The sequence below is a fragment of the Siniperca chuatsi genome, linkage group LG14, assembly GCF_020085105.1.
Source record: "Siniperca chuatsi isolate FFG_IHB_CAS linkage group LG14, ASM2008510v1, whole genome shotgun sequence".
Taxonomy (NCBI): domain Eukaryota; kingdom Metazoa; phylum Chordata; class Actinopteri; order Centrarchiformes; family Sinipercidae; genus Siniperca; species Siniperca chuatsi.
In genome coordinates, this window is record NC_058055.1 from 14,179,600 (window position 1) to 14,201,608 (window position 22,009).

General features: G+C 38.8%; 1 protein-coding gene across 1 annotated transcript in view; it reads right to left on the reverse strand.

Moving 5' to 3' along the window:
- Window positions 1-22,009, reverse strand: part of mtnr1bb (melatonin receptor 1Bb) — a 34,272-nt gene that overhangs the window by 6,841 nt on the left and 5,422 nt on the right. Inside the window, exons 2-3 of the mRNA XM_044223432.1 lie at window positions 463-581; window positions 13-357 (exon numbers count right to left, since the gene is read on the reverse strand). Of these exons, the coding sequence (XP_044079367.1) occupies window positions 13-357; window positions 463-581 (464 nt within the window). The remainder of the gene's footprint in view (window positions 1-12; window positions 358-462; window positions 582-22,009) is intronic.

The window sequence follows — 22,009 nt, forward strand, 5'->3', positions numbered from 1 at the left end:
CAGAAGACTGACCTGAATCACAAGTACCCAGATGCGTAGATAACAGAAGGTAACCACTGCAATGGGAACCAAGAAGTGAATCACCACTACTGCCACTGTGTAGGAACTGCTTACATTCTGGGCAAAGGTGCAGGAGTAGACACGCGGGTCGTAGCGCAGGGAACCAACGAAGAAATTGGGGATAATGGCCACTATTGTGAGCACCCAAATTAAGGCAACAAACAGCAGAGTGTTGCGATAGCTGTACAGCCGACTGTAGGAGAATGAGTGACAGATGTAGCAGTATCTGTTCACTGCAATCCCAGTGATGTTGAAAATGGAACCGATGACACTTAGCCCCATAAGGAAACCGCTGACCTGAAAAGAAAGAAAGAAAGTGAAATGTCAGACTGTGTTGGGGGTGGGTTTACTGGTGTTGTGTTGGTAGTAAAATGAAACATGCTGTAACTGATTTGGTCTTACCATGCATTGTGTGTTTCCCAGTGCCCATCCGTCATGGAAGAGAGCATAGAGAACCAAGGGGTAGGGGTAGAAGGCTACTACGAGGTCAGCAAATGCCAGACTCACCACAAACACATTACCTGGAGAGGAAGATACAGAGATATAGTGCTCTTAAATATAGTTACAGTAACTTGTTGTCTGATTGTGAGTTGAGTCACACGTTATATTATGCTGGCCATACTATAATTATACTGTTCTAGTAGGTTTGCCCCATCATCTTCTCATCTCAGCACAATGAATTTGGCTGCATGTGCACAGCCAATCAGGATAAGTACATTCCTGTTCGCTGGTGGCTTATTCTGATAGAAGTCAGGAGTAGCATTTATCCACTTTTGATGGTATTGCATTTAAAGTGCTCACATGTTTTGCATATAAAATAACTGCATTCATATTCCGGTTTACATGCTCTTTAAGGCTGACATTATGTTACAATGTCAGAGTTTCCCTCCCTTTGTAGCTAACTGCATGCACATGCTTCAATATGGCAACTAAAATTGGATTGCTGCACATTCCTTGATTCAGTTATTCTTTCTCTGACAATAACCTAATGTAAGTTAAAGTAATCAGAAAATGCAGTTTATATTGCATTGTTTTATACTGAGTATAGTATTAATTGGGCAAATACCTGACCTGGACCTGACAATTTTCAATATACTAGGAGCCTATCTCAGCATGTCCAGCTTGGCGAGATTGTTGGCAGGGGGCAGGGCTGAGATTACATACCAAAGGTTTCTATTCTCTGACCCACAGCCGGCTGCCTCACCCTAGACAAAGTTTTATCAGGAATGGCAGCGTGGCTGTGTTTTGACAGAGTAGAGGGACAAGCTTGTGGACAGCGCTCTTGAGCTTTTGCGACACTGGGGCATGCAGGTCGTTTTTCATCTAGCTGATTCCCAGCCTAATCCAAACAGTGCTCTCTGGTTCACAAAATGAAGCATTGCTTTAGATTCAGCAGAGCACTGTAGTCGCAGTTGGCTCATTCATCGGCTACCTAGGCTACCAGCTGACTAGTAACATGCAAGCATATTCATACAGGTGTACAAAACAGCAATTATAACCTGACACTTCCTCACTCTCCTAACACATCAATGCCACAGCTCCCTCCTCCACCCTAACCTCCACCTTATGTTCTAAGCTTTTGGTATTATTAACTGATTGATGGATGCTTGCTAAGGGGGATTAGTTCTCCCAGCAGAATTCAGATTCTTTGAGAGCTCCCTCAAAGAGCCAGTCCCTTCTGCCAAATCTAACTGTATAACCATTTGCCACAAATAATCTTTTGATACACGTGTCTCTGACTGAACCATTTTCGGGTTTGTGATGAGCCAGTGGGTGCTGTACTTGCAGGTGTAGGATTCTGCCATATTTCAGGCTTGTTTGTTAGAAACAACATAGATGCTATTGTGAAGGTAGTTCCAGATATAATAGGGCTGAGCATTGACAGGTGTGTTGCACCTTCTAGGTCTCATATCTGTAGCTCACCTTGTGTGTCAGCTATAGATGCCTGCAGAGGTCATTTTCAAGGCAGCATTCGCACCCTCAATGCACAAACAACAACTACTGGTCTTTCCTGTTTTCATCAGGAAGGACCTGAAGTGCTATAGGGACCCCAGACCTAGGTGGTGTGGATAGTAAAGGAGGGAGGCCTCCTGTTTTTCACGAGACATCTCTCAGTGGGATACAAGATACTTGCCAAGTCTAAGTCTAAGTAGCTCGAACTATGTCAAAAGTGCACCAAGGCTATATTTATAGCTGTACCAAGCAGCTTATACACATTTATTTTTATAACTACAGTATGTGCACATGTGGCTTTGGTGTGGTGGCTGTCAACCTAGAACTGTCACTAGGCACTATGATGCACAAAGTTGAGACAGTAATTCATCCCTCTCCCTTTCCCTCTTTATGTGGAGATTGAACTTCTCTCCTCCGTCATTGAAGTGTCAGAGTGCTATGGCAGAGAATGCTCTGCTCCTGATAGAAAGGAAGATATGGGATTTGACTGGTCATGATTGAACTCAGGCCCACATCAACTGATAAGGTATTCTTCTGAAAAAGATAATGTCACTAATAAACTCATACAATATAAAAACAACAAACGTTACAACAACAACAAGTTACTGTTTTAGCAACATACATTTTTGTCATTTTATATTCCTTATGACAACGCCATTCAGTTCAATTTATTGACACAACAGAAAATAACTATGGCTCTACATTCCTTGACCATATCAGTACGTATAGCAAACACCCCTAAGGTTATAGGATATTTTTTACATTTAATATTTATAAGTTGGGTTAAAATAATTAATAAAACATGCATATGTCTATGTAACATACACATTAGTTGATCAGTTATTAAAGACTGGGCTTTGATCTAAATTCTGCATAACATTAGCATGCTAACATGCTCACAATGACAATACTAACATGCTGATGCTAAGCAGGTATAATGTTTACCAGGTTCACCATTATAGTTTAGTGTGTTAGCATGCTAACATATACTAATAAGCACTAAACACATAGTATAGCTGATGGGAATGTCAATAGTTTTGCAGGTATTTGGTCACAAACCACCAAGTATTGGACAAATTGAAATCTATACCAGATGACGGCACTAGATAAAACGTTAAGGGATCACCAGAGTTATTATAATTCATCCTGTGGGGGACATGAATGTGTGTACCAAATTTCAGGGCAATCCATCCCCTAGTTGTTGAGATATTTTAGTCTGGACCAAAGTGTTGGCACAACTAACTAACCAACAGAGCAACATTGCCATCCTACAAAACATATGGTGGAAAACGATCAAAAAACATATTCCTGCTTCAAAAACACTGAATAAGATGTACTGTAAATACAGCTAGGAAATTATCTAACTACACATAATAATAAGTAATTATTATGATAAGTAATATTAAGAGTAAATATTTGCATGAAATATCAGTTTTAGTTTTGGTACAATGAACACATGACACAAAGACTGATATAAACTGATATTCATCAGGAAATTACAGTATCAGTGTAGTAATCACTTAACGCAACTACCAGTTACAGCTCAGCGTGTGTGCGTCTGTCTGTGTGGGTGTCTGCCTGCCTGTCTTACAGTGGATGACATCAAGAGAGACAATTTTTTTGGAAAGTCACAGCCTATATGCCTCAGTCACAACCAAAAAAAATGTTATGTTAATAAGAAAAATGTCTCAATGTGGACAATTACATATGCGTGTGGTCATATAAAAAGCACCACGGCATCTTTAATTATAGTCTGATAAGACTTCATAATCCAATAGTGTTCATTCTTTCAAGTGTAGCAGGGGAGAAAGCAGGGAGAAAAGACATTCTGTACAATGAAAAGGTGGATGACGTTCTGTATATTTTCAAAAAACCTTAATATGAGTCTTTTCATTACAGAGTTCCTCAAATGTGATAAAGCAGAAATGATCTTTTCAGTCTGGATAGATTACTGTTAATTACTAACTGCTTTGTGTGTGTGGGCACGCGTGTCCCTCTTCAATAAATAAATTAGGCAACGAAGAAAGACACATATAAAGCATGGAGGTGGAGGTACACACAAACCTGTGCACACATGCACAAAAAGGTATACAATAAACAGACAGAGAGCAAAAAAAGATCAGACTGCCTGTGCTATAATCTCACCTGAGGCTACAGCAGTCTTTACAGGGAAGATTTTTGAGACTCAGTGCAAGTTGAAATTCAAACTTAACCTTCCATATGCACAAGAAAACACTATTTTAATAGTTCTTTCAAAATGCTCACTACTCATTTCATGCGAGAAGAAATGTTCATGTTTGTGAGATTAACTCCACTGCTCATATACTTAATCTTTATTTTAATTTTATGTTAATGATAATATAAAACATATAATTTTTTGTAGTTGTCTGACTTATCTTCTTGTTCTTGCAGCATGAATTTGACTTGCTTTCATGCTTTTTTGCCTTCATGTGCTTTAGAAACAACATCAGTTTGAGCAAGTGCATGGATAATAGACTTCATTAAGAATTACTGCTCAAGTTTTGGATCATAAAGTGTTACATTTAATTTTTTATATTCCACCACTGCACTTAGGCCTATTTTGAATGATTTTGTGTAATGAGCAAGCAGCCTGCCAGGAGAATGAGATCATTTTAATAATGGTCATTATGGCATTAAGCTGAAATTAGACAGTGACATTTGGTCTTCAAGTGTTTGAGTCTACAAGAAAGAATCGGCCATTGTGCAATCAAAGTTAATGTGCGAAGGCAGGCACAGAAAAAAATATATTTTTGTTAAACATTTTCTAGAATTGACCTTTAATTAATTCAGAAGTTATTCTCCTGTCTTCATAACTCAAAACCTGGAAACATTTTTCCTTAAAATGGTTCTCTGCATAATCAGAAATTACTGCAAATAAAGGTTTTCTGATAATTATGGTAATTAGATTTTCAATTTACATGTTGAACTGAGTCACCTCCAACACAGCAAATAGTGCAGCACATTTGGAACTGTGACAGTTCAGCTGCATGTACTCAAGTTTTAAAATATCTGGACAACTATCACACAGCTGTCATAGCCATGTTTTCTTTTTGAAAAGACAATCACCGCCATGTCTAAACTGTGAAATATCTGACCTATAAAATGAAGTTCAACTGCACTACCATGGCATCACACTATATGAGAAAAAACAAGCATTACATAAACTCCTGTATAGCTGTACAGCTGTCACGAGGCTCTTGCTCAGGCATAATTGTGCACTAAATCAGATTTCAGGTAGTTTGGCCACATTTTGTGTTTTTTCCATTGTTTATGTTGAATCATTGTTTAACAGAGAAATACAGTAGTGCAGTTATACTTATTCATGAATGTGAGTGTAGTTTATTTTGTTTGAGAGGCAATGAGCAGGAAAGCAGTTTCCATGATGTTAAATCTGTTGAGTGAAAATTATGAGCTGTGATGGTGTAAACTGACTGTTAAAGGAAGAGGTAGAAGAGTGAATTGTTTTTTTACTCAAACATACAACTCATGGACATGCATCAGTACATCTGAAAAAACAAAGCAGATGGTTGTAATTGTCAAAAAATGAAAAGAAAAATCCTTTCTGTGATAGATACTGTAGCTGTTTATGACTCTGACCACGCAATGCTGTTGATGCAGGAGGACTGGATAAGCAGCCGTTGCACGTGCACTGCTCTGGCATGGAACCAGGAAATCTGGGTCTGTGTGTGCGAGAGAGAGCAGTAGCTGGCCCGCCACATTATCTCTACCATCAGCCTGATAAAGACCAGCGCGCATTCGACAAAGCGGCGAACAAGTGTTTCACATGTGGGGAGCACGCATAGAGGCATGCTGACACACCTGTGAGAATTTTTGAACCATCTGTTCACTAAAGCCACGGATTATGACAATGATGATCGCATTTCATAATTATTCATGCTGTAGATGAGAGTTTAAGCTTAAATGTGGTAATCTTGTTTCAGGGTTTAGAGCAATGTAAATGATACTACAACTTCATTTACCCAGAAGCCCCTGGGAATGGGGTGTAATTTGGACAGCCAACTGTTGAGCGACCTTAAATTTTCTGAATTTCCAGATGAAAGCATATACACAGTCTGAAGTGTTGAGTTTAATTTGCAGTAGCAACCTATTTGGCTGTACCAATCAAAGAGGAAGGGAACAAACATGCATAGTTAACGGTCTTTTTTTGCACTGCAGTATTTTTCCCCCCCTTTTTATGCCTAATGGGTGGATTGGATGCTTTAAGACTGAAGTCTGTTCAGCCCTTCACAAGGTTATTCATGTGTACATAATTGCATATGGAAATGTTGACTGAAAATTAATCTTCTTTGTCAAAGGAATGTGTGAATGATTACTGTAATAAACAATGTTAGAACCAAAAATGATTTTGTGCATTTTCCCTTCATGTCTGTAAGTAATTCCTGAGGGGAAGAGATTGCATTGATTTTCCTCTCATTTGCTTTTTTTAATGTCTTTCCTGTGGGAGGACATGCAAGGCAGATTTGCCTTGTTTGCATTTAAATTTGTTTTCAGTGGCGGAACGAGGGCAAAAAATGGATGGTAAGGGAATGATGGCAGGAATGGGCACTGAATCCAGAAAGGAGTGATGTGGAGGGAAAAATGTTCAGGCTTGATGAAAGCTGCACTTTCATGTGGAAAGTATATACGTCAAAAGTGGGGGGAGCCAATCTCATTTAAGAAGGGTAAATAATACAATTCCAACAAGACATGATCTGGACAATTAACAGCCCTGTTATTTTATAATGAAGCTGTCACCTCTGGTTATTTCTTCAATCTCTTAAATGGAGGAACATGACACAAAGACAAAACGAAGGAAACGGCTCACTCAGTCTGTAGAGATGAATGAACAAAGCTGTCAACAGGAAATAGAAAATTAGGAAGATGGCGAAAAATAGAAGGAGGTTGAAGGTCGGCATGGGATGGGATTGTTAGCAGGTGAAGAAGAGAAGGGAGAATAAGCTGATGACAGAATGAGATGGAGAAAAGAGTAATACATTTTCTCATAGTTTTTTGGGCAAGGCAATAAACGATCTTGTCATCACCACTATACTATCACAGCCCTTTGCGCAGCAGGCCAGCAGCTTCCTCAGTCATTGCCCTGCCGACTGCCTGGTCATACATGCAGTCAGTCTGGCCCAGTTGACCCCACAAGGGAAAGGAAGGCAAACCCTTATACCACTTCTACCACTGTCTGTTCTTTATTTTTTCTATCCACTTAGCTGCTCTTCAAATTTTTCAAAATTTTTTGAACGATATGACCCAATAACCCTCCGTCCTAGCTCCCTAATAATCCTGCTTTCACAACAGTTGCTTCTTCTAGCCTTATTTTCAGAAGTTTCAGAGGTTATTTCAGAGTTTCTCACAGATGAAACACTATCAGGCTATGTTGCCAGTCTGAAAAGGATTGGAAGCATGTCAGGCTACTACTATGTGAAGAACTTTAAAGGTCCACTGCATCTCTCTCTTGACTCTCCGTATTAAAAGGAATTCACAGAAGAAGAGAAATACCAGCAAAGTTTGAGTCTGTTTGAGTCAGATTTCAGAATATATATGTTGTCTTACTGCCTCAGGCAAATACTGTACAGTAAGTTAAACTTTCCACTCTCATAGGCTTACAGTTTCTGCAAGAGCGTGGACAAATATAGCCTGCAGTACATCCAAATCTGGTTTAAGCGTCTGATTTTTGTTATTTCCAGACAAAAAAATGCATCATTAAAGCTGCATCAGGAAACGTTAGAAGTTGGCACCATTAGATGACAGCCACAGATAAAAAGGTGTAACTTCAATAGCCAGATATCATGTAACGTGACATCAGCAAACACACAGCATGTTGATTTTGAGCTGGCATCACTACCATCTCGAGCTGTGACTTTTTTCTTAGGTGAACAAGTTTTAAGGATCCCAATATTTGCCACATAATCAAATGAGAGGTGAAAGTAAAAATGTATTCTGAATCTCTAAATACATGGCTAGACAATTCCTATTTGCAAACACTTTATTCATGGCTTACCAAGTATCCTATTCTAACATATTTGGCTTGACACACCATTTATTTGACCACCAGTAAATTCTGTCTTAAGTGCAGAGGGTCATCCTGGTAGAATTAATTGGTATAAACATCCCCGAGGTAACATTTAATTAGAAATGTGCAACAATTTATCCAGTAAGAGATGTGACAAGTCTATTCAATTTGACTGTCCTAATTTACCTGGAAGTTAGTGCTCGACTCCAACCAGCTCAAATACGTCAAACAGGGACATGCTCATTTGGATGGGCAATAGATCAATTTAAAAAAAGGTTTATGCTGCAGATTCTCTTTGAGATGGTAAACTTGAATTACAAAGACCAATAGGCTAAACGTGTGTACTGCATTTTAAGCACCCTAAACCATTTAATTATAAAAATAATTAAATGTTCATGGATTTGTTGCATTTATTATATCTGCCTTTGTTGTTTTATTCTAAATGCCTTATTTTTCTTCATGTTTCTTACCTTCAAAAAGTATTCATCCAACCCCGTCCCTCAGGAATTTGTCTTATAGTCAGGGTCATCTTAAATTATATTTGGACCAAATAGCGTTTTCTGATCTGCCACCTCTATGTTTCCATTTTTGTTACTTTTATTCGACTTGTTGGTAGGGTACAGGATGCAAAGCATGGTCATCTGTGTCAAAATCAGACACTTTATACACCCACAACTCTTGACCTCCTGCTTAAGCGATTTTGCAGTGCTATAACAATGTCACACTATACCCGCCTTTACCTCTGCCTAAAACAATGCAAGGGGCTGTTTTGGTGGGGGCATGTTGTTTCAGGTACTGGTAAAACAATTAAATATGATCCAGGAAGTCCAGTTTGAGTAACAAATCCATGAGTTTAAAGTCTTACAGATGCCAAAACACTGCACAGAGGTTTACTGTATAATACTCTGAGACAGGATTTTACAACTCTGGAAAGTTATCATGGCTGCAATATTTTTTTGATCAGCAGGTAAATGGTAGAAATACCTGGAATGTGCACTTTCACTTTTCACTTTTTTTCATGTAGGCCACCGGAGCGCCTTGCTGGATAATGTCATGTTGCAGTCCAGCAAAAGTTAAGCCTGGTTCATCTTTTTATTCATTATGTGACCTGGTCATGTCAAGCATTTGAATAAATGGCTAATGCTGTCATTTTTCTGGTGAGGACTGTCTCAGTTCACATGCTTACCTCCAACTTTAAAGAGTGACTTAACACCAAGCTGAATAGCAGTTTCACTGACCTCTTCTGGTTGAAAGTTTCAAATCTGTTGCACCTCCGATCACCCCCAACATCATGCATGCATCATGCTATCACCGCTACATTATTGCAGGATTATTGGAGGTCAGCAAGTATTTTAAGCTGGTGTTAAGTTACTCTTTAACGAGAGTTACAGAGTCAAAAAAAGTCATTGGAGAAAAGTGTGTATTTCAGTAAATATGATTCAGCGGTTGGTTGGCGGCTGCTTTGAAACCAGCTTTGCAAAGAAGAAGCAAAGTAGCTGCCTCCCTCAGGTCTCTCTCTCTGCCTCCGTCGCCTCTCTTTAGAGGGCACTGTCACCAATTGTTTACAGTGTAAACAATGTGCAACACCCGATATGACGCTTCATTTATAAATGACATTAACCTTAAGAAACTCACCAAAGTGTTAAGCAGCTAGCTCCAAGATATCTAATGCAACATGATGAAATCAGTAATAAACAGTTTCCTCAGTAGGAGCATAAATAATTCTAAATAGCTTACATAAACACTAAAAAAATCCCCAAATCTTAACGCACATTACAAGAATAATAAAAGCATTTTGCTTTTATTGTAGCAGTTGCTTTTGGGAAGTTGCTGCTTTTCCTTTTATTGAAGTTCTTTTACATTTATATGCAATTTCCATTCCAGAAAAAAAGCCATTTGATGTACTGTCACATCACTTTACTATTATACTTGCAAGGGTTGAAGACTAACACAGCACACTGACCGCAAAAACAAACACAACCCTCATGCTGTGGCAATTAACTGAGAACCAATTAAGGAACAGCCATGCAGTATAACCTCAGTTTCAGGCAAACGTGCAAACCAGCCCTAACGGCTGAGTAAATCACATCCATAATGATAAAGAACAACTTAAATTATGTTCAGTCAGACAGAAAGAAAGAAGGTTTTAGACAAGATATGTGCAGAGTTCCAGAGTTCCTTCTCAACTGAAGCACTGACTGAAATATCTATATATATCAAATGTATCATATATGATATATACATATATATATATATATATATATATATATATATATATATATATATATATATATATATATATATATATATATATATATATATATCATCACTCATTAAACAGGGACTCCGTTTTAAGAACAACAGCAGTAGCAGTGGCAAAAAGTTTAATGTTGATTTATCAAGTTTAATAATTTTAACTTTGTTCAGCTATACAGTATGTGTAACACTACGGTAAAGAGACACTCGTTTTAATTCAGTACAAGTGAATCTCGAATGAGTGTCTATTCATAACAAAACACTTAAATGTTTGTACACAGTTTTATACATATCTTGATATACAAATAAATTATCTGTTTGGCCCCTGCCCCCATGACAATATGCATATGTCATGTGGGCAGGACCCCGAGTAGATCTGCCAGGCCAAGCATCTGGTACCTACACTGGCACATGCCTCGTCCTGCAAGAGAGAGTGAGCATATGGACAACATTATTGGAATTACAATACCATGTTGTGATGTGATAAAAAGCTTTTCAGGTGAAGGGATGAGTGAAGGATTTACAGCTGGTGGTTTTATTTTGCACACAGAAACCTCAAACCCTCAGGAACTGTCTTGCAAAATGTTTTTCTGTCATGGCCACGCTCCATGATGGTGAACAGGTTTCGAGCACACAAACCATTTAACTTGATCTTGTTTTAATTCTCTTTTTATTTAGATTTTTTTGTTGATGCAATACTAGAAGTAGAATAATAGAATTTCACAAATTCCCAGGAAAACTAGTTTTACAGTAATATCAATAAAAAGCTGTAATCAAGAAGGTTGTCTCTGATTCGGTGGGGGTACGTCGGACAAACACAATGCAGGATTGACAGGCTAAGGGCCTAACATAAGCACCATACAGTATGTGTGTAAATCTGAAACCAAACAATTGTGGCAGTGTAGACAGATGAGCAAAGTATAACTAGAGTAATACATAGAACTATTTTAGAAAGAAAGAATTTTTTTGCTAAATAGCTAAGACAATTAGGCTGCAAGCAGGATATCATATAATGCACTTAAAAGCGTCATGGTTTTTGTAAGTTGTGGTATCAGCGTCAGAGCTGTTACACAACTTCTCATGACTAAAACAAGAGGATTTTCACTTTAAGCTTCAGGTAAAAGTATCATTTGCAATTTACTGTATACAGCATACAATCTTTGCTCAGTAAAATGACAGATTGGTGTGTCACAAATGAGATGAAATTAACTCTGATGTAGAGATGGAATAATAACTCTTCAGTGTTTCTGAGTGTGCTTCATAGCAAATCTGATGGGAACTGCTCCTGCTCGCAAGCGCATATTGTTGAACTGAATGTGAACACTATTTAAGAGAGTAAGCGAGATAGTCCTCAGGATCTCAGGATAACCAGAAAACATCTGGGAAATCCAGCAGTAAAGAGGCTGCATTGAAGTTAAAGTGTGGTATCGATCAGAGCAATCACTAAAGAAACATCAGAAGTTTCAAGGTCTTGGTATTGGAAAGTTCATCCAACACATAAGTCATGAACGCTGACATGCACAGACAGAAAAGCTTAAGTTTATCTCTAGCTCCCTCTAACTTCTTCACACTGCTTGTACCTCAGCGATGGAGGACTGCACTGAGATAATATTAAGGAGCCGGAGATTAAAGCAGGTCTTTGGGGCACACCAGGCAGGTGAAATGAGCAGCTGGTGATACAAGGACTGCTTCATATTTAATGTTAATGGGGAGAGGGGAAAAAGTACTTAGTCTGTTAAAAATATATACATATACAGTCAACAGATCACTTGCCATCGTCTTCCAAAATGACAAATATGCCCTTTCCAAAACAGTCCATGTGAGTGTTTTCTGATCTGCCACCTTATATGAATAAGGTTTGGTTAAATTTAGGTAACTAAAACTACTGGGTTCGCTTTGCGGATCCAACCATCCACTCAGATGTCCTCTGTGAGACCTTTTTTGACAATATCACAACAACGTCGAACTACATGCCCTATTGCCAGAGTAGAGGACTGTAATTACTCTCATGACTGCAAGAGGTTGCCTGCCAATCAAGCATTATCATAGGTCCTTTTTTATGTGTTAGAACAAAGAAACAATTTTAAAAAATATGGCAAATGCATTTGCTGTACTCAATCTTGAACAAAAGAAAACCCCAAAGATACAGTTAATAATAATTCATGGCTGTTGTGCCATGAAAACATGCTCCCTATCATGTCTACCGGCTGAACGCAAAGGTTTCTGCTTGCCTTTTGTTGCACTGGTTTATTCTTTCAGTTTATCTTTGAGGAAAGTTTCAAACCTACTGTCATCACACATGTTGGCACTTTCCTCTCTGTGCTGGTGTCAGCAACATTGTCCAATGAAAAATAACAGGCCATGGTGATACTCACAGCAGCAGAGTGATTTACTGTAGCTTTGGTTGGCAACGGTGGGCAACTGCAGCGCAAATACTGCCAGTCAGCTTTGCCTGTTGGTTTCCAGCAGTTCAGTGCTCATCAACTTGGATTAAGGTGATGATGTTGCTGCTGGCACGGCAGGCTACTCACCAGCTATGCTAGCTGCTATCCAACCGTGGGCTGCAGCACCATCAGCTCCATCCTTCTGGCTCTGAAAGCCACTTTGATTCAGACAACATAAAATTTGAAGTGCTCTCCAGTTAAAGGGGAACAGACAGAACCTGGCCTCTTGTTCTGCTGCCATTCATTGATGTCAGAATACTGTGTGTCACTAGATAATTAAAGTAAACTAGCCACTGAACTGCACACCTGAACATACACAGTATGTCTCAGGAACATTGGTATGGTCAAAGCCAGCTACGTAAAAACTACTTAAATGAAAACTAACCCAATAAGTAATTTGGTCTTCTAAAACTGACAGACCAGTGTACAAGACAGTTAAGCTCAGTTGAGGGTTTTTTCCCCAAGGAACAATCAACTATATTAAAAATCCCAGAAAGAAAGAAAATTAACCTGGTTAAATTCTTCCTCATAATGGATAAATGCAAAAAAGTGCAAGAACAGTTACAAAAAAAAAAGATAATAGTACTAAATACTTTGAACTTTAAACCTGCAATAATTTTTAGCCACATGTGGGCATAAAAACAAGCTGTGAACACAAACTGACATATTGTCACCTTTTAAGTTAATATAGTGGACTTGGTAGCAAACAGTTGCCTATTTACACATTCAGCAGTTACGGAGCAACATTAGCATTCATTTGCAGTTGTGTTTCTGTCACCTGACAAAAGTAAGTCAAATATTCTCCTTTCAGCTTCATTTTTGGTCTCCACCAACTCATGAGGGAACTATCTGGCTCTTTAGCTGCTAAGTGATCCGCTGGGATGTCCAAAAAAACAGTAAAGTTGCGGGCCAGAAAACCAAAACAATGAGCTGGGAAAAAAAAAAAAAACGCTATAAAAGCTCAGTGGAGCTAAGGAAATCTACAGAACCACATGATAATTCTCTGTGGGTTTGTCACTACCAGCAACTTGTTTCACATACACATAGTCACGTGATCCACTGTTAATATAAAAATTTTGTATATAGCTGCTTTAAATTACAATTAAAAGAGGAACCCAAAGAGACTTTATATTTGTAATAGGTGCAACAAGACAACAACAAGAAGAATAAATCAGAGCGCGGAATAATGAAGCTGAATATATTTTTTGAAGAATGTGGCTGGCAAAAATGCCTTTTTTTCTTTTTCATGTCCTGTGTGGACCAATGGTTGCTGTGGCACCATAAGCAATCGCAGTTCAGTTATGCCTCAGGCTGGCTGTGACTGAGGACATTATAAACATGTCACCAGTTTAACTAATATATGGAAACAAGGTGGAAAAGATTAAAGGTTTACATTTTTCTTTAAAACACTCCACTGAATCACAATGTAAATATACCAGCTCTGATGAATGCGCTCATGGCCTGAAAGGTGTAATGTTTTCCACCAGGTGTAATTGAAAGTATAATCACTGATGAATTAATCTACTGATCGTATCCACATTTATTTTCCTTGCTGTTCCAACTTCTTCAAGCATCAAATTCTTTATAAGCACCATGATTGTTTTTTATGTCACTTTTTCCAATCCATTGTCAGTGATTTTCAATTTGTATCATTAATGCATTTCACATTAGTGATGGCACTGGTTTTCTAGCCTGACCTCAGGTGTGAGTGCACAAGAATCACCACAGCACAGAAATAATGCTCAGGCCTGTCAGTTCACATTTGTTTTTCTATCAGGTGTGATTACACTGCCCCTTCTCCCCAACATGCAGAGGCGCCAGGTATAGTATGTGTGTGCCGGGCAGCAGCTGACTTCTTGTTGTCGTAAATGAAGTGTTTTCAAACAGAACAGCAGACTTGTGAGCTGCAACTCACTTTCAGTGTTGGGAGGTGGATATTTGTTGGAAGAATCACCAGACTTCCTCAGCTGAGGTAGGATAGGGTGAAATGTGTATCTGATTAAACAACAAGTGCTTCAACTTACAGCTAATTAAATTTTAAATGGGCCAACTTGCACTTCGCATTGGAATGATGTGAGAAGGCAGCTATGCTTATAGACCTGTTACAAGTCCTAAAACTGGCAAACAAATATATATGGATTTTAATCACATTTGTATCCTTGAACCACCTTATGGGTAGAGCTATTTGCAATAACCACTGCTGTCTGGAAGCACCATTAATTTGGGAAAGTAATATTGACATTATTCAAAAGATAATGAAATCATCCCCTAGTGAGCATTATGTGAATATTGCAAGGCTACTGTTGTTTTTTCACAGACATGTGACTGCAGGGAGTTTCAGTAAGTTTAACTGACTATTAGTTTCCTCTAGGGACTTGTATAGGACTAGAAAACATCTGCCTGTTTGCTAAATCAGTGAAGCAAGTTATTGGTCAGATCTTCAAACGCTACAAGGGAAATAGAGATACTAATGCCAACTGTTTAAATTGGCATTAATGTTAATCCAGCTCAAGCTGCCTCTCAAACCAGATGAAATCTTACTGAATATGTTGTATAGTGAAAAACATATGAGAAACTATTTGCATGCATCATGAGGCTACAAATGATGTATGTATTCAATGGAGTAGTCATCTGTTGGTAAGCTTTTGTTTGAGTGTGAAGAAGAACTCAGGTCAGGACAATTCACATTCAAAATGCACTTTGTGGACGCTTTGCCTCAGGCAAGCCAAAGCCTCTGCATCCCCCCCACATTTAGGATGCACAACACCGGCCCTCGTCTGTTTTTCCCTCTATTCCTTCACATTAAAAATGCCGTTCTGCTCAGTCTGGCGGCACACGCTGCCAAGCCTACCATGCTGTGAGGTTTAACAGCAGATACACCTCAGTCTGCCTCAGAGGGTATTTGCAGTAGTTCAGCGTCTAGTTAGAAAATCTATGACAGAAGTTGGTGCAAAGTACAAATTTATTTAAATTTGAGGCTTGTCATGTATTACCTATAACACAAACTCTCAAACGTGCTGGGGAAAAGAGGTTACCCTTCTGCACCGCAAATTCTTAGTAATATGTTATTATATGTTTAAATGTATATCTGTGATTTGGTACATTTACATGTTGGACACACACAGCGATGCTGTGGCTTACTGGCTTTTCTACTGAGTACAGTAGGAAGACATTAAGTCTGGTTAGTCCTAGGAGATTGACCTTTGAAGTGCACACTGACTGACTGACTGAACTGTAAAGCAAAGCAGATGATTAAATCAGAAAGCTGTCTTAGCTTAGGAAAATAAAAGTATAGATTAAAGACACACTGCACAAAGGGAGAAATGACTATTGATATTATTGATTATGAAACCACCAAAGAACAGTCTTTTAGGCACAATGTCTTTCATTATGTAAAATGTTTGGCTTGTCTTTTCACATGATAACTTACAGACTTACACCAACTGCAACCTTTGAAGGGCTTTCATTTCTTTCGGCATTCTGTGTTTGCACAGCATTTGAATACTCAAACTGTCTGTCCGCTGCCAAGGTATACCAGAGGTGCAAACATGCTCAGATCGAGAGTTGTGAAACAGATGAACAGAAACCAAAGGACATGTAGTCCCCCAGAAGAGAAAAGTGACTTTGTTTGATTGTTTTTGGTCTGTGTTTACTCACAAATACCCCTTCTGCTGATTTGACTTTAGCCTGTATGTGATCTGATGCTGCTTTCCAAATCAGTTTCATTATAGTTTAACTTCTTTTAATGGACTCATTGGAATAAAAATTGTCATTGTCTCATTCGCTCAGGCTTCTGAATCCATTCACCAGCAAAAATATCAAAAGTATAAAGAAAAAGTTTAAAAACATTCAATAGAAGAAAGTGAGGAAAAAATGAATTTATGTATGAAAAATTTCCATTTTGACTCTGGAGCCTTGAGCATCTGCAACTAGAGTTTGAAAGACTAGACCAGGCCTATTCAATTGGCGGCCCGCAGGCCACATCCAGCCCAGAAGCAACCTCCGAGTGGCCCAGCGTACATAAATCTGATATATGACAAAATAAGTAAACTACATACAGTGTATAGTGTGTGGAAGTAGTTAACGAGTGAGCCATCTCGCTTCCTTCTCATCTCTGTTGAGAGTTGCACATGCGCGGTACCAATCAGGCAGGATGTTTATAGATGTAGTGACACCGCCAATCATATCTTTCACAAATCAACGTTTTCTCCGGTGAATTCCGACCACACTTAGTAAGTTTTCAAAACATCTGGCTATTGACAGTCACAAGTAGGGAAGTGCTCGACTGAATATATGTCTCTGTCAACCCTGAAACATACATTTGAAAATGAAAACCGTCAGTTTAACCCTGCTTGGACTGGCAAGTGTTTGTTTATTTTACCACCATCTCCAAACGCCTGCTATTTTGTATTACATTCATTTGCATTTATTTACAATTTGTCATTACCAAAAACAAAAACAAAAAAGGTTTTAAAGAGGCTGCTGAAAATGTCTGGCCCATCTACATTTCCTGGTTTTAAAATCTGACCCAGTGGAATTTGTAATTGAATAGCCCTGGACTAGACTATGCATGAGTTGAAATCAATAAGATTTGATTAAGTATTCAATTCAGGTTTATTTCAAACAAATCAGAAACAGATGTTCCCTTTACAAGTATCTCTTTAATCCATGGTTTCTGTTTGGAAATGACTAATTATATGCCCATCCCTAATGAGATGTATCTAAACTGCTGTACTGTATTTAACATGACTTCTGGGTTTACCAAATAGAAACCTAGTTGAAAGAAAACTAAACACTTTTCATCTTTTAATTTTCTTTGATGCAAAGCACTCAGTGTTATAAATACGACTGACACAACACAACATTTGAATGATTTAAGCAGCACCAGGGTATAACACATCAAAGTGTAGCTCTCAATCTTGTGCCGATACAGTTGGCTGGAAATTAAAACTTTTTCTAAAAATAAAGTTGTGCATTTCGCTATGATTTCTTTGGCTTTATGATATGAAATCAATTGTGCTTTGTGGGTTTTCAGTCCCCTATAAAGTTTCTACCAAAAAAACATTGTAATCCCATTATAATATATCATACTTTCACATTTGGTCTCTAAACCTTTATGTACATTTACATTCTACATCTCTGTAGGGTTGCATCCAGGAGTAGATTAGGAAGTGGCTTCCATCCCGCTTCACTGTCTCTCGCTACGTCTGCGTGAAACAAACATTCTGTTTATCTGTCTTGTTTGAAGTGTCGTTTGCATGTATACAGTTGTGCACATCACTTCGACACCTCCCTCTCTTATCCTATTCTCATTTTCTCATCCTTAATTTCTCACGTCTTCTCTATTTCACCTCTCTCCTCCTTTCATTCTCTTTCTCCTCCTTCTCTCGCAGCAAATCCCTTGCTTCTTCCACCTCTTCACCCACTGCTGCCTTGAGGGTTTTGAGAAACTGTTACATAATGCATTTCAAATTATCACAATGCATGTATTATGGATATGGGGAGATACAGCAGGCATTACGGGATTCGATAAGGAATAAAGGAATTAAATTACAGATCACTTGCTTTGCAGATTAAATGGGTCAATCTATCATATTCTTGGTTATTGAGATTAAAGAAAATTGTTCTGTCAGTTGCTGTGTGTGTGCGTGCATATGTGCAAACTTGTGATATTGAGTCATCCCCCATCTCAGCACTAAAGTACTGATAACAACTGGGTGATTGTGATGACACATGACAGTAGTTCTTACGTTGTCTCAGCTGGCATGCCTCTTCCCTTTATAAAACAGCATCACTCTCCTACTTTTCATAGCGAGGGATTTCAGTCCTTTTCCTCTCTTATCTAAATGTTGGGCTGTCTTTCTCTATTTTACAGCCTGTTTACTTGTCATTTTTTTGTTTTTGAGCTGTTTCCAAACCATTCCTTTCTTTTGCATCTCTCTCTCTCTCTCTCTCTCTCTCTCTCTCTCTCTCTCTCTCTCTCTCTCTCTCCATCTAGCTGGTCTGCGCTCCTCCTGTTTCCTTTATCCAGCTGTCTGTGTTCAAGGGAATTACAGAAGTCATGCTTTACCCAAAAGATACAGGGCAGTTGCCTGGTCACAGCTCAGGCAAAAGTAGACTCCCAGAGCACTTAAAGCTGCTGAAAACATCCCCAGCAGTTATGTCCAACCTTCACTTCTGCCTAAATACTCATTGAGTAAGACAAAAAACCCCCAGTTAAAACCAGATGATGAAAGAATTATATGGCAAAGCCTCAACACATACAGGAAATCCCCCAAAGCCCCGCAGACACTCTCCTCCCATGCATTATAGATCAGCGGCAGCTCAGCTCCCCTATGGATTCTACATGAAACGACACGATGAAACTAGACCGAGTGGCTACTATTTTTCACAATGGGATGCCAAATGCAATTATAATGCGTGATTGCAAATGATTCAATATCAAGTAAATGGACTGATTCAAATCAAACCAACCACAGAGCCCCTGTGTCTAATCTCTTCCCCGTTTCTTTTTGAGCGACAGTTTAACACTCCTCTATTTCCATTTTGCCTGCTCTGTGATCTCTCCCTCTCTCTGCCTCCCTTTTCTCCATCTCCTCTGTTACGCACATAAAAAGGTTCCAATAGGGTTGTTGGGTGGATGGTATGAGCCTGCCTTCAGCTGGTCAGAGGACCTTCATTTTTTAACTGTGCATCAGAAAGTTGAGAAAGCTGCTCAGGATGAAAGAGAATTTGATCGATCTGACAACCTGTTTAGCTGGCTGATCTCCTGTTTTGATTTTAATGATTTAAAATCATTTTAATGAATTAAAATCAAACACCCGAGTGCCCCCATGGCAAAAAACCTTGGTCGGGAGCATCAATTATAGTAGAAACCAGAAGGAGCCAAGGATCCGAGGATACCTATTGGGTTATAGTGGAAATGAAGGGCATAACTATGTTTTAAAAGTGATGAGCAGAAAATTAAAATCCATTCTCTAAAGAGTTGAGAAGAGAAGCTGGATCAGGGTTAGGGGATTTTTACCTAGCTAAAATCTTTGTTTCTGCAGTCTGTGGGGCTACACGCTTGAGATGTAAGTGATGCAGGGATAACAAGAGTTATACACTTGTGTAGCAAGTAAGTAAATCAGCACCTTTTGAAACAGTGTTACTCAGTGCTACTCAGTGCTTCATATCAAAAATAGCAACATAAATATAAAATTAACTTCCTACTATATACTGTATATACCCTGTGCCTCACACCTTGTTTTATCTGTTTTGATTTTTCTCCAGCATATTTGATGTGGTTTTGAGGATTTTCTGGTTTGCTTCTTGTATCATTCTTGTATGTAGCAGTCTAAGACTCACCAAGAAGAAAATCTAAGGATGATCTTGGAAACAGCAAATGGATTATTGCTCAAGGAGGAGGAAATAAACAATGAACTGGAAGAGAAGTCACTTTTAACAACAGCATTACTCACTCATGTAGCTAGCTTGTGATTCCCAGTTCTGCATGTTCATCTCTTGCTAAGTTGTTTCTCAATTTATTTTGGAGGAAGAAATCTCATAAAATGGCAACAGGATGCAATTACAAATTATGTGAAAGAAGTCTCACTTTTAACTGCTTGTGTCACTTCGAAATATATTCTCAGTGTGAAAGTAATCTTTTATTTCTGCACTCGCTTATGCAAAGTAAGATTAAACAATTGTAAGAGGACCGTAATTTACATTGTATTTTCTTGTAAAAGCGAACTGGAAAAAAGATTTTCAGTAGTTGGTAATATCATATGTTTTGAAAAAGTGCAATATTACCTAATATATTGGGGAAATTATACAATGGCTTAATATATCTCAGCTAGCTGACATTTATCAAACAAATCACTTGTGAATGTGTAACAGACTTTTTCTCTCTTCGTAAAAAGAGAGCTGTCTTAATTCTCTTAAAATCACTGCACGTCATAGCCATTAATAGCCCATTGCTTAAATCAACGGTTATTGTACATCTCCTAAAAATGTTCAGTATAGACAGGGCGGAGGGATGGTGTTAGTGTTCAGAGAGATTCCCTGCAATAGTCTGCCAACAGCCGTATGTCCTGTCAAAACATCTCTGAGCAAGACACAGAAATCCTCCATATTTATTCATTGGGAGACACTCTGGATTAATGTGTCAGCCAGATACCTAAAATATAAAGATGTGAAATGTAGACTTAGCAACTGTCCAATAAACTAAAAAGCTGAAGTTGTCCATTAGCAACTCAACACAAGTTCTCTCTCTCTGTCCCACATGCACACACATTTGCAAACGTTTGAGGATAATGTATTGACTTCAGCTCATTCACTGAGGGCTAACACATCAAACACCTACACCTACAGTAAATCTAAACCCATTTGTCAAAATCAGCCTTTTCAGCTGTCAGGACCAGCTGTCACAAACCAAATTATCATCGGGAGCGCCTGGGCTTTCAAGAGTTGGTGTAATTATACCATATCAGACATACACATGTGCATACTTGCTCACTCTCTCTCTCTGCTGTATGAATATTTTAATCACTTTTTCATGTTTTATCAATGTGAAAACAGCTAACTTGCTCAAACAGAGCAGCGGTAGTATTAGTAGTAGCAGTAGATGTCGTGGAGGACCATAAGGAGGAACAGAAAGGTCAGGGGAGAGACTAAGTTTAAATTTTTCAGCACCATAGAGACTGGATGCCTTTCTCGATACAGAGTACGCCAAGTTCCGACTCGCATCCTAGGGGATTCAAACTTCCTAAGTTCAACTTGGGAGTCCAAACTCCCCAGAACGGGAGACCGCAGCGCGCTCAATATGCAGTTGGAGCAGCAGTGTCCTTGCTGACATTCCAGCTCAGCTGGGCTTTAGTGATTAGGCTACACTTCAACACAACTGTGTGACAGTTCTGTGACAAAATACCTCAAGTCAAAGCATCACTAACAGGCTTTAGGGGGAAACAAAAACCAAAAAAGCCTTTTTGGAGCTTTCAACCAGATTGACTGTGAGTTGTAGTTATCTTCACTCTAATGTATATCTACCACACTGCCTCTATTTGTTTTCATTTCTATATATTTATACATTTTTTGTGAAATGTGGTGAGATCCGTACATATAAAGACCCAAAAGTACACAGAGGCAGCACTGTTGTACAACGTTATTGTCCAACACAAACATTTGGGGGGACTCTAAATTGCCCGTAGGTGTGAATGTGAATGATCGTCCATCTCTATGTGTCAGCCCTGTGATTGACTGGCGACTTGTCCAG